The sequence below is a fragment of the Symphodus melops genome, assembly GCF_947650265.1.
Source record: "Symphodus melops genome assembly, chromosome: 5".
Taxonomy (NCBI): domain Eukaryota; kingdom Metazoa; phylum Chordata; class Actinopteri; order Labriformes; family Labridae; genus Symphodus; species Symphodus melops.
In genome coordinates, this window is record NC_136695.1 from 13153362 (window position 1) to 13167255 (window position 13894).

Below are 13894 nucleotides of genomic sequence, written 5' to 3' on the forward strand. Positions count from 1 at the left end.
GTACGAGTCTCTTCTCCGAGCTGCAGAGCCCATTCCGCTCTTCGCACTCAAGCTGCTGCTGTCGCTGACTGAACACAGCAGACAGATGTGCAGGTACTGTACACACTCTCATGGAGACAACAAAGCGCGGTTTGCGGTATCAAATGAATAATTTTACCAAACCTTTCAAAACCAAGTGTAATAATCTTGATTTTATGAAGTTAATAAGAAAGAATTATAAATGAACCCACATCCCACCCTCTGTATTCCCACCTCATAGGAACAGAAATGTGCACAGTACATTCTATATTGTCTCTGTATTTTTCTCTCGGTCTTAAATCAAGTACACACTTTGGTAGTGTTTTATAGTCCTGGCAGGCAGACACCAAACTACATATTTAAGCGCTCTATGTTCAGCGTTTCAATGCCAAGGCCAGCCATTCCCACACCAGCACTGTAGATCACTATGAATGTTTTTTTTTTGTTTTTTCAACCACATGCAGACACTCACTGTTTACTGGGATGTTTTCCCCGCACTGTGTCAGTCATAAATACACATTGTTGATTATTTATTTATGGCTGCTTTTGGGTGCACATTGAGTTAACAACATCACCATCTCAGCGGCTGGTAATCTTCATTCAGCTAGGTTTTTTTTTTTTTTGCCCTTTTAAGCTACAATTTTTTTAACGTGTAATCAGTTTAGTGGCAGGCTGAAGAAGCTGCATCAGCTAAGACGAGTGAAGACTTGACGTGCCGCGTGGATATCTCTCAACACTAGCTACCTCAAAAAAATCTTACAAACTGTACTGCCCATTCTTTACATGTGTGTTCAAAAACACGTTTTGATGGATTCAAAGACGGATGAACATGTGCATTATGTGAAAAATGAACAAGTCAGCAAATTAAAAGATGCTTTGTTGCACTGCCAGTTTGTTGATCCATTTTCTTACCATGAGTAGACTCACCTGTGTTTGTGTGCAGTACATGTGTATGTGTGTGTGTGTGTGTGTGTGCATGCCTGTCTGATGTTTGCCTATTTGACAGATGTGTTCTGACAGCAGCTGTCAGTAAGTCTTAATTGTCTGGTTGTCTGTGTTCTCCTCTCAGCCGTAGACAGACAGAAAACTGAGGGGAGAAAAGGAGGTGACAACATATAAACGGAATAGGAAGAATAGAAACACAGATGGAGGGAAGACAGGAAGAAGGGAGCTCGGCAAGGAGATTGAGTTAGATGTAGGAAGAATGACCTTTGCAAGGAGAGAAACTCTTGACAAAGGTCGGTGTGCTTGAACAATAAAAGATAATATTCACAGAGGCTGCTGCATGAATCTGCGCGCATCATCTCAAAACTTAGGCAAAGGAAAGAAATGGTTGCAATTTCAGCCATTAGTTGTTGTTTCTGCTGTAGAAATGATTGGATGAGAGAAGTAGCTACCATAAATAACAGAATTTATCCTCAAACTTTTGTTGCATTCATCTGTAATTTTGCAGAGACACAAATTTAGCTCGTCTCAATTTCTACCTTTACCCTTTCATTAGTCAATACTAATTATTTATTTGCAATAATCATCATAATTGACCTTCTGCCGTGCGTTCCACTTCAGACTTTCCTACTCTATTTATTTTACCTTCTTGTGCAATACTAACTGGACAAACCTCTGATCACAAATGTCCCCTCTTTCCAGCTCCATCCCTCCCTCCCTCAGTTCAGAGTTCACCCTCGTTGCTGAACACGCCCCTACTGCTCTTATCAGTTCTATTACTCCCTCTCGTCTCCATCCTTCTCCTCCTCCAGTGCTCCTCATCCCCCTCTTCCCTTGACACAAGTAGCATGACGTGAACTTTTCAAATTGGTGTCAGCACTCTTCTCTCTACATCTCGTTTTTTTTTTCCCTCTGACATTATTAACAATATTTTACGTTTTTTTCCCCGTCTCCTTCGATCTCTTTCTCTCGCCATCTCTAATTTATTAACATTAGTCCACATTCCTCTCTTTTTCTGTGCCCTCTCTCCACAACTCTCCCCCATCACTGCGGATATACAATCAGAAATTAAATTGCCTGGGTCTTGGTTAGATAAGTGTGGCTATGAAGCCAGCCGAGCGGTAATTAGATGGTAAATTGGGGACGTTAACGTTGGGAAGGCTGCCTGCTGTTTCTCTCTGCATTATCACAGCCCAGACACACCTTCAAACAACTACATTTACTGTGACCTTTAGCCAAAGAACCTAATGCAGTGTGGTACTTACATGTGTGTGCTCAAGTATCAGTATTTTAGTCTTCTTTAACGTGTCTGTCAACCACATGTGTGTGAATGTGCTTCAATACTTTAACACATGCAGTGCTTATCAACCAGGTGTCAGAGAGTATTTTCTCTTTCGTTGAACTCGGCTGGATAGGAAGAAGAAGCTCTTCTCTTAAACAGCTCATTTCTCAATTCCTCCGTAAGGTTTTTTTTTTCTTCCTTTTTTTTTATTAGTTGAAACTTCAACACTTACTCCTCGTTGAAAAACCAATAGACCATCTAATTACTTTTGTCTTTTGGAAAACACAGGCTCATCTCTCCAAAGCCTAATAACAGTGCAGATATTAAAAACCCCAAGGTGGTGTTTCCACACACTGGAAATCTGTTGTTATACGTACACAGTCTGACTTACTCTTACTAAAACACTTGTGAATAACTTTCTAGTACCTCGCAATATACAGCAGATATTACACTTAAAGGTTCAAATTCAGAATCTGTGTTTTTCGCCAAGTACATTTACACATACAAGGAATGTGTTTTGGTCATACAAGGAATGTTTTTGGTCCAAACAATTAACGAGGAAATATGAAAACAGCAGAGCTCCTGCTGACAGCTAAAATAGAACAAGATACACATATCAAGGCTATTAGAAAATAAATAATCCAGTATAAAATACTAAAATGTGCAATGGAGGAACTGTGCAGGTGTGTTCAAGATGGCGTGCAGTGTAAACAGAAAATGTGAAGTCCGGTCTGTGTTACTGTAAATGCTTGACAGACTGTGACTGGAGGTCCAGCTGTTAGTGTGCAGGGAGCAGTGAAACACAGCCTCCACATACTAACAGAAAACACCAGAATTTTTGGTTGATGTTGAACATTATTCTTTGTTTCCAAATAACAAAGTCCACGACGGCCTTTCAAAAATGATCCCTGATTCGGCTTCTTACATGATGACTAGCAGAGCAGAGGTTGAGCCGAGCTCATTAGTTTAAAATATAAGGCCTATGCTGATGATGACATGCAGAGAGGGTCATCTAATCGGTGTCGAATTAGAGGCAGTCTGTTGGGTCCTGGCTCGTCTGATGTCTGCTGTTGTGTGCTGCTGTGTTTGTTGAAGTATGGCTGCTAGTTTAAAGGGGTTCCAGTTTATCATGTCGCGCTGGCCTGGCCTGTCCTCTCGTCTCACAGACTGTCACCTACCTAATGGGAGGCCATCCATCACCTCAGCGAACACAAACACCCACATGACACACTCAGACACACAAACACAGACACATTTAACCTTTTGAAAAAAGTGCCAGACTGGGTAGAAGAACACATATATGGGGCTTTTATATAGGATTCATTAGTCATGGCCAATAATTCATTAAAACAATCAAATATATTGCATCAATATATACACTTTAGGTCTGAGGTCATACGTTAATTGAAAGACTATAACAGATTAGTCAAAAGAAAGTGAAATGAAACAATTGTAACGTTGAAGCTGGTTGGTTGCATGAAAATATAGTTTGGAGTGTTTGATCAAGTCAGAGGAGTTTTCTTAGCATAGGATGAAGGTTCTGAGGATTGTCACATCATTGTTCTTATAGGGTTACCAAGACATCAATAACTTAACTGCAGAGAAGTGCAGAAAACAGTAGGCACATCTTATTCAAACACGGGTTTGTGTTAGTGGTCTGATGCCTGCTGGACGAGCTATAAGTCCTGATTAATATGAAGACACATTTCTTTAACCAGCAGACGGGCTTTCCTTCGACACAAATCTGACTTCAGCTGGCATTGTTCCCTTAACATTTAGAATACTATCTTGCTTTCTGATGCAAGCAGACACACATGCATGTCCATGTCAGAGTCAGAAATACTTTGTCATCGCACCAGCTTTATAGAAATGGTTGCAATTGTGAATTTATTTGTCCACACCTCTATCTCTGCAACGACATGTTCCCCTTTCATAATCCTCTCCTTCATTTCTCCTCCAAATGTTGCCTTCTCGTGAACTGTCTTTTCCTCTTTTCGTGTCCTTCCCTATCCTCTCTCACCTTGTCTCACATCTTTTCCCCATCACACCTCCTCTTTTCTCCTCTCTTGAATTCCACTGGTACCGAGCAGGAGTCATTGTAGCGGAACTCTAACCTTAATGAAGATGAAAAAGCCTGGTGTGTGTGCACGCAAGCGTGTGTGTGCATGCGTGAACAGGCCCGGTGAATTGCCACTAAATCAAATTAATTTCTCACCCTGGTCCCTCTACCTTTACCTCAATGTGTGTTTTTCTTCTTCCTTTTCAGGTTGATCAAACACAGCAGGATCCTACCAAGAGTCCTTCAACTGATTATGGTTAGAAACCAATCTCATTTCATCAATGAATCACTTTTTTACTCAGCCAATCGGAAAGCTGCTTTTTTTTCTTTTCTTTTTTTTCTGTCACTCAGGGAATCAGTCGATCTGCTAAACAGTCTTACAATCAGTTAATCCAACTCTGGTATCACAATTTAAATTGTTTCATGGCAGCACTGTTGGATTTGATTACAACTCAGTAATGGTCTTTCTATAACCTTTCTCTCCCTCGCTCCTTGCAGTCCTTCTCCATGTATTCATGTGAATTAGTCTGAGTGGTGTTGACCTATTAAAGGTCTGGTGTAATTGACTGGCAGGTCAGCCCTAGAGACGATGAAGGGTTAATAGAGTGAGAATATGGACTCCACTATTAAGATCTTGCAGAAACACAGTGCGAGTCTGTTATCAGCCGAGCATAACAACGTTTCCACTAAACAATGTATTTCACCTGACCCTTTTTGCATACACACTATCTAATGAACACTGATACGGTGCAATCTGTTCTCAGCAAATAAACTCACTTGTGCTGCAAAAAACAATTTAGGCTTTTTACCATACAGACACAAACACACACACACACACACACACACATACACATACACTTACACACTCACTAAATAATCAGTGTTCTGCTTGGCTGCCTGTCCAGCCCCGACTAGCTGATGCAGAATGTTAAACACTGCTTTCCACACGGCCTGATTAATTCCTCTCCTGATTGTTTACTCCTGTCTGAACCACTCATGTAGAGATCCATTAGTGCAGTCTGTATTGCTCACGTTTGGATTGATTTATGCTGCCTGAAACACTGTGATCTGGATTGATTTCACCTGTCACTGGTGATCACACTTGTCATGGAGAAACTCACGTAATTGTATTTTTATTTATTTTTTTCTCGATGATGAAGTAGTTCTGCTTCAGACTTCAGAAAGCTGGCTGGACCGTGGGTTCTTTATGGGTTTGTTTTTGTGGATCAGGAGGCCGCAGAGTTCACAAAGAGGGTTGTAGTCAAATACTTTAGCAGAGCTTGAGAGGTGTAGAAACAAATACATGTTGAATCCTTTAAAGTGCAGGACAGTAGGTCACTAAGTTGACTTTTGTTTGCCTTCCCTCGTTGCTCTTTGTAAGGTGGTTTGCAATTCTGTGATGTACATAGTAGTCCTCTAACAGCTTATTAGTCCATATAGATCAAAACAGATTAGCTTTATCATTGGTTGTAACTGACGGGCAGGTTGTCCTCGGTGCAAATTGATGTCATTGTCTTAGCCTCAGGCTCCTGCACATGATGAGTAGCAGGCAGGCTTATCAGCACGTACACAGATCACACTGATGCGCACACAGCCCGCAGGCAGAGCTGGTGTATCTCAGAGAGGATCAAATAGTGAAATGAGGGCAGGAGGGAGAGGAGACGTGAATAACTGTTGGAGGAAGGAGAGACAGATTTGTATTGAGCAGAAAGTGGAGAGGTAGAAACAAAGAAGGGAAGAAAGCCGAGGAGGGGGAAGGGGAGGAGGAGGAAAGTTAAGACTGCAGCTTTGCTTCCTGTTTGTCTATGGAGCTAACCTGTTAGCAGCATCACAGCATCAGTACATATACAGAATGAATTCAGTCCTTTGCTCAACATTGTGCATGCCTAATAACAATTTTTCAGGTAAGCGGAGCAAATAATTTCTTCTTAAAAAGGAACTGAGATCTCAGAAATAACTTTGTCATTAACACATAGCATTTATACACAGCGCACGATCATGTTCTTTACCAAACGGAAGATACCATCAGCACATTTTGACACTGACAAAGTAAAGTCTTCAAACATGGGAAAGTTGCTAAGCACAATATGGAATAACGTCACGAATACTGAGGAGTAACCACAAGACAAAACAGTAAGGTGCAGTGAGACCCTTGTTGACCCTCTGTGTCCTGTCAACAGTCCTGTCAGCTACTAGTCCAAACTCAGTACTGTGGTCCCTTCTGGATTTGTAATGAAATACTCTAAATGTAGACGTGGCTTGGTATATATGTAAGTGCTGGCTCTTGTGTTGGGAGTTTAATGTGTGATGGAGATATGACATTACATGATGGATCACAAGTGATCACACTTAGTTTGATGTTAGATACAAAAAGTAAACCAACTTCACGTGAAGTACACGTTGTCAGCTGACCTGTAACCTAATTGTCTTTTCTCACCTTCTGTAGGCAAACAGCAGTAATGTCAACAGTGGACTGATCCAGACTGCAGTTGCCTTGCTGTGTAACCTCAGTGGAGTGGAGCCACTATACCAACAAGGTACTGTATGTCTGTTTATAGTACATATAGAGAGAGGGAAGACTGAACCTATCTAACCCTTGAAAAGATAAACAAAACTCTGATTATCTCAACCTGTTATGTTTCAGACTCCCCCAGTTACTCGTACAATTATTAGTAAATGACAACACAAGTCCTCCAGGCTCTGACCCTGCTACTCAGGGCTCCTGTATCACATACCTCCACCAGCATTAGTTATTCTTATGTTACTTGTTGACATCTTGTTTTCCTCAACCTTATGTCATGCAGACGTGTGCTTATCCCGATCAATAACCTTCACTCTGTGTGTATGTGTATGTGTTTGTGTGTGTGTGTGTGTGTGTGAGGCAGAGGCAATCTGTTTGTCCTTTTTAGTGAAACTCAGAAAATCAATAGTATTAGAATTACCTGTCAATTGCTGTTGATTGCAGAGACTCCTGAGGGGGAGGTCAAATTTAAGGTTTAAGTTTTAGACTGAGAACACGTTTTAGAAGTTCAGTCATTTAAAGTTCATTTTAGCACCAAAGATCTAGTTTGGGATTTAGGGTTTTAATAAAGAGCAGCAAAGCAAAAACAGATTATACACAAGCAGGGATGCAACTCTAATCTTGAATTGGAGAATGAATGTAGTAATTTTTGATTGTTTTGCAAAAACACATTCACAAACATGGCTGCCTATGTGTGTTTAATTTGTGTGTGCTCGCGTGTCCATGCAAATGTTTTAGTCCAGCACTCTAATGGCAGCTCAGTGGTAATAAAAATGAACAATAACACTTCCTTTCTCACATTTCTATTTAGGGCTCATTTTTTTAATTTCTCTCTCTGTCTGTTACTGTCTTGTCTCTCTTTCTGTCCATTCTCCACCTGCCTCCCAAAAACCTCGGCCACAATCACTGCTTCCTCTATTTCATTGGGTCAGCAGTGCAGCAGTTCAGTAGTCAGCATCATTATCGACCAATCAGCTCTGCTCTCAACAAAAAAAACCGTCAACCTAGCACTAAACTGCCTGAGCAATTAATGCTATCTTCCTCTCCCTCCTCTCCTCTCCTCTCCTCTGTAACTCTTTTCTGTATTTAATTCATTTTCTCCATGTGTCCGTCCCCTTACCCCTACTTCCCAATCTACTCAGCTCCATATTATCCGCTCACTCTCCTCCTTTCTTGTTTCCATTTTTACCTTGTCCCCTATCCTCTATTTTGGGTCCCTCTCCTCTTTCTCCCATCTTTTAGTCGTGGTTCACTCCAGATCAGTGTAGAGATGGCAAGAAAGAAGGGAGAGGAAACTGAGCGGAGAAGAGGAGAAGGGAGGAAGTGTGTATAATTGGCTTTTTTAAGGTGTGACAGAAAGAGAAGGGGCGGGGTGGGTTGTGAGCGTGTGTGTATGTGTGTGTTTGTGTGGCTGTGTGTGTGTTCGGAGGCAATGAAATAGACAGCGAAGAAGAGCAAAATAGGGAGATGGGTTTTTCTTGCTTGTGCTGCTCATTCTTGTATGTATTAGACTGAGAGGAGTGTGTGCATATGAAGGGGGTTGAATGCAGGAGTATCCAGTGTGTGTGTGTGTATATATATATATATATTTATTTATGTGTGTGTGTGTGTGTGTGTGTGTGTGTGTGTGTGTGTGTGTGTGTGAGAGAGAGAGAGAGAGAGATGAGGTTCATAATTGGGCAGATTTGCCTCCGACTGAGATAATACCCCCTGGGGAAGGAAGACAGAGGGAGCAGAGAGAGAGAAAGGCAGAGAGAGGCAGAATAGAACAACAGAAAGAAGAAAATGGCCAAAAAAAAAAAAAGCATGAGAGAGAAAAGAGGAGATAAGAAATGAGAGCAACATGAGAGGTGAAAGGATAGCAGAGAGGTGATAGAGAGGAAGGACGGGATACATAGAGAGATAGAATGTGGAGAGTGGGACTTGGTTGGAGGGGTGAGTTGATAGTAGACTAAATGTGAGCTTGAAATGGGGGGGCGGGGGGTAATTTAAGTGTCAGCCATTTGCTGGAAAAAAAGGTTAATATCACTGTGTATGGCTCAGTCTGAATTTGTGAACATGTACTGTGGCAGACTAATGTAGGGACTCATGGCTATAATCTGATTATGTAAGGATGTGAAGCACAGAGCTTTTCCACTGAGAATTAATTTGAGACTCATTTTGTTGGTACACTGACAAGCAGGCGGTGGCATTCGATAAGGAAGTGGACACATCTCGAGCATGCAGAGAAGCCAAAGTTCTCAGCAACGTTTTCAAAGAGTGTGCATCCAGAGCAGCTCCTGACTACAGTCTGACAAGGTGTCACTTCATTTAAGCACAGTGATCCTTTCATTAATTAAAGAAGTCGTCAGGGGATCCCAATGTCTTCAGAATGCTGATTGGTCTTTGAGGTTCCTCTCGGAGTTTGATCAGCCACCAATCCTTGTTATTTCTTTTGACCTTCTGTGAGAAGCTCGGAGAGATAATTGCCTCAGCTCTACTTACTCGCACTGCGTAACTTGCATTTATAAATTGTTACTTAAAATTCGGTTCAGGTTAAGGTTCAATTCCCCAAACGACGTCTTAAAAAAATATATAATTGTTGTTTCACACTATGTCCATATGTGTCCAATCAATAAGAATGCCTCCTGGCGTGACTTATACCACAAAGCTCTCTGCTATGTCAATATTTACATATTAGCAAACAAGAGGTTATTGGATTTACATCTTCATGCAATGGCACTCAGTATTTCCCTTTTTACAGTAAATGTGAGATGTGTTGTATAGAGCCAACTCAGCCCACCATGCCTACATGCTACAGCCAGCATTCTGTGCAAGCAGCCACAGCATAGCTCTGCTGAAATACTGCTGCGTAAACAGTCAGCGAAAAAAACATTATAATGTGTCCTTTCTATGACATCCCCTGATCTCTTCTTTTAGGATGCCATTTTTGCTTTTCATCACTTTGCAACAAGAAAATGTTGGTAGTTTCAGTGCAGACACAGTGAGCAGAAACAACTGTGTATTTGATCAATAGAAGCTAATCAGGTGTGTACAGAACAGCCATGTTAGTTCATTTATCGTTTTTGTTTTGTTTTTCTGGTATGTATTTCTTGAAGCAGAGTGTTGGTGGATATACTTCTATAGATTTAGTCAGGTTTTAATAGACTGATACACATATGCTTCAGCCTGAGTGCTTTTAGGAGGTATGGCCACTTCTGAGAGCCATCGAGTCTGGACCAAAACAAACTATGTCAGCAGACTAAAGCCCGGAGGTTTAGATAAAACAAACTTTGCTTTCATTTATTTTATAAGCGTTATTAACGTTCCACCAACGACTCACACATTACTGTGGATAATCATACAGTGGGTAAGGAAAGTATTCAGACCCCTTCAAATGTTTCACTCTTTGTTTCATTGCAGCCATTTGCGAAAAATAAAGTTGGCTGTAGTAGCTCAAAAGGTGCTTCTACTCAATACTGAGCAAAGTCTCTGAATACTTATGACCATGTGATATTTCAGGTTTCTTTTTTAACAATTTTACAAAAATGTCTACATTTTTGTTTTTTTTCTGATGGGGTGCTGAGTGTGCATTAATAATAAAAATATTAATATTAATAAAGAAATAAAATGAACTTTTTTGATTTTAGCAAATGGCTGCAATGAAACAAAGAGTGAAACATTTAAAGTGGTCTGATAACTTTCCCTACCCACTGTATTATTGTCATATTATTATCATATTATTCATTTTCATGAGCTCATACATTAATAATGTGATCAGTGAAGATTTGTCTATTTGCTGACTTCATTCCTACTCTGCTCTGAGAGTAATACTCTGAGCCGTCTCTCCTGTTGAATCCCAATAGTACTCATTTTGCACTGGTGTATAAATAGACTATGGTGAAAGACTATTTTTAACTTGAAGTCTTAACCAAAGTAGATTGGAGAACAGTAGCTTTCACTCAAAAATGATTCCTCAAGTCTTAAAATTAGCAAAAAAAAAAAGAGCAATAACAACGATGAAGCTGGCTTGTTAGCGTTACTTAAATAAGTTGCTTGAAGTGATCGAGATATTTATCCGTACCTGTGAGTGTCAGCAACCCTCGTCTTTACAACATGCAGTAACACACGTGCTGTAGTTCCCATCAGGTTCTTTTCCATGATACCATAAGCATTTAGTGTTCACGGTATTAATCCAAACCATAACATGGAGTCACGCCATTATAACAGTGGATTACACTGTGCACATGTTTTTATTTGTAGTCATGCTCTTACCTTATTTGAGACAGAAAGTGGTCTCAGTTATCTGTCATCAGCAGTGGTTAAAGTGCTTGTTCAAACCATGGGTCTGTAATGACTGCAGCAAGAACTGTGTTTGTGTAACACCAGGCAAAGCTTCAAAACACTGGTTCTTAGACTTAGACTTAGACTAAACTTTATTGATCCTTTGGGATGACTCCCTCAGGAAATTTAGGTTCCAGCAGCATATACAATAAGAGTAAAAATAAAGATAAAAATGTAACACAAAATACAAAAATGTATTGTAAGTAACAATATACAGAATAATATAGCATCAATAATAGAACACTCTTCCATTGGAAGGAATATACCAGAAATATGCATGGAGGAAGCAAAATATACAAAAAAAGGCAATGATTATTGTTTTTGGTTTTGGTTTGGTTTGTAGATAACATGTTCTTCAGTTTGCTGCTTAAGTCACTATTTAAATGCTTTTACATGAATCTTTATGTCATGTCATGTCAGCAGTTGGAAAATCCTGACCTGCTTCAACGGCAGCAGCTAAGAAAGAAGTGCTTCAAAAGTCTGCTGACTTCAACTTCAACTTGATGGTGGTCCTAAATATGCCTTTACTTTGTCCTTTGTCTCTGCTGACGTCCTCTTCAAGTAGACATTGTCTTTGTCTCTGCTGCCCAGTTCAAATCAATGCATATGCATAAACTATAGTGTAGCGATGCTGAATCCTTTTCACCATTTTTGAAGCATTATATGCTGTAACTTTTTAAATATGTTTTATGTGTACAGTCATTGTCAAATTTGTTAAGATTGTAAGATTACAAATATGAGTGTTTGCCTTTTTGCTGCTGTCTTGAAGCTTTTTTTGTTGTTGTTAATTGTATTTATGTTACTATTTTTATTCGGTTTTTGACTTTTTTTGATTCTATACTGCTGCTGCAACGCCTCAGCTTCCCCATTGGGGATCAATAAAGTTATATCTTATCTTATCTTACAACAGACAGCTAGTCAGAAAAAGCAGGACTTGTTAAGTGATACCTCTTTGATGGGTCAGTAAATAACAGTAAAGTTTGGAGACAGAATTTGAAACTTTTCCTCAGTTGTCATTGTGATGTGCTTCAGATGGCTGTGTGTAATGAGGCCAGTTCTTCCTAACGGATAACCACATAATAATAGCATTAACATAAACATGAGCTTCTATATAGAGCGGAGTGTTCATCGGAACAGGACTGCGCTGTCGGATCACATTAACATTAGAAGAGGTTTCTTTGACTGAGCAGTCCAGAGCAGAGCGGTCCATTTACTTAATTATGAGGCAGCTTGACAAAGTAACAGTACATCACCCTGACAGCAGGCTAACTCTACAGCTTTCTAGTGTCTGCAGCGTTGCTCCTCCACTTACAAAAATAAACACACTCACATCGTCTACATTCTAAATAAAGATCTATTGGAATAGAAAATAACACTGGGTGGTTTCACCCCAGATAAGACTAATTTGATTCATTTGTTACTTAACTGCCACATTTTTTGTGCACAGAAATGAAGTATAACTTGAGACTGATAGGCACGATGTACATGTATTAGATACATGTCATGTCAGGAGAGAATTGCTGTAGTCTTGACTCACACAGATGTGTGATCGGAACGCCTCAGGGACCGAAGCATACCAACGCTAACTACACACACGGAGCTGCGAAATGTAAAATATCTTCTGTGTATGTTAAATTTAACAAGCAAAGGAACATGCTTTTGCACTTTTGTAGGAGCTTTTTATTCATGGCTGTGAAAGAGTTAGCAGCGCTACATCGTGTTCTACATGGGTGGTTTTCTGGGGGGTGATAAAGGAAGGTGTGAGGGAAGTGAAAGAGATATCAGATATATATATATCTTAGAGAGATTCAACACCACAGCTTCAAAGTCTGATGAACAGTCAAATTCAGCCTTTTTTTTCTTCTGGTGGGCTAATTGGTGACAATAAAATGCTGAGCAGTTTTGGAGGGAGTGTCCCTCTTTTTCTTTGAGCGGTATAGACTATTGATCCAGGACAGAATTCAGCTCGAGCCTGCAGCTACAGACTTTAACTCAAGTGGAGCTCAGGTGTTTTATACCTCTGAAATACATGTAGAATAGTTTATTGGTTTAGAATTTGGAACTTGGTTCATTGATTAGTTCAAGTGCAACATACAGAGCCTGTGTTAATTAATGATTAATAATCAATAATGAACAGACTTATATAGTTATTTAAATGTATAGTTACTGCTTCATGTCTTGTACGTCTCTTCTTGTTTGATGCACTTATTATAAGATAAACTTGTTTGTATTTAATGCAACACACATCCAGAAAGCCGAAGATTTCATGAAATGATTGATTTGAATGGATTTTCCATTGTGCAGGCCTGATAGAGATGGTGGTGTGCACCCTGTCAGAAGCAGCTGTAATCCACCTGGATGGAGAGGGACAATCTGGGAGGAAGGTCAGCCATCTTGTGTTACAAGCCCTGCTGGAACTGCTCCACAACATCCTAAAACACACTTCTGTTGTTGTCCGCTCCGCACTGCAGGTATGAAGACTCAAGCACATCTGATGGGACTGGAATATTTTATTGTCTATGATTTAACCTTTATTTTGTCAGGTTAGCCCCATTGAGATCAGAACTCTCTTTTCTAAGAGAGAGAGAGAGAGAGAGACCTGGCCAAGAGTCACAGCAACGCTCAGTTTCAACAACAAAAACATCAAATCTATATAGAATATGAGTTAACCATCAGTTCAAACATTTTTCACCAAAAGTTTGAAATATTCAGACAGTAGGTGGCTCCAAGCAAAAGGTGCAGAAAA

The 13894-nt window shown here is 40.1% G+C and overlaps 1 protein-coding gene across 5 annotated transcripts in view; it reads left to right on the top strand.

Annotated features, from left to right (window-relative positions):
- Window positions 1–13894, top strand: part of ulk4 (unc-51 like kinase 4) — a 70249-nt gene that overhangs the window by 42308 nt on the left and 14047 nt on the right. For 3 of the 5 annotated variants that reach the window (XM_079343028.1, XM_079343027.1, XM_079343029.1), the window contains 4 exons: window positions 1–93; window positions 4512–4560; window positions 6751–6841; window positions 13453–13619. In XM_079343028.1, coding sequence (XP_079199154.1) covers window positions 1–93; window positions 4512–4560; window positions 6751–6841; window positions 13453–13619 — 400 coding nt within the window. Of the gene's footprint in view, window positions 94–1087; window positions 1290–4511; window positions 4561–6750; window positions 6842–13452; window positions 13620–13894 lie in introns of those variants that run through there. The other 2 variants (XM_079343030.1, XM_079343031.1) reach the window with 2 other exon arrangements.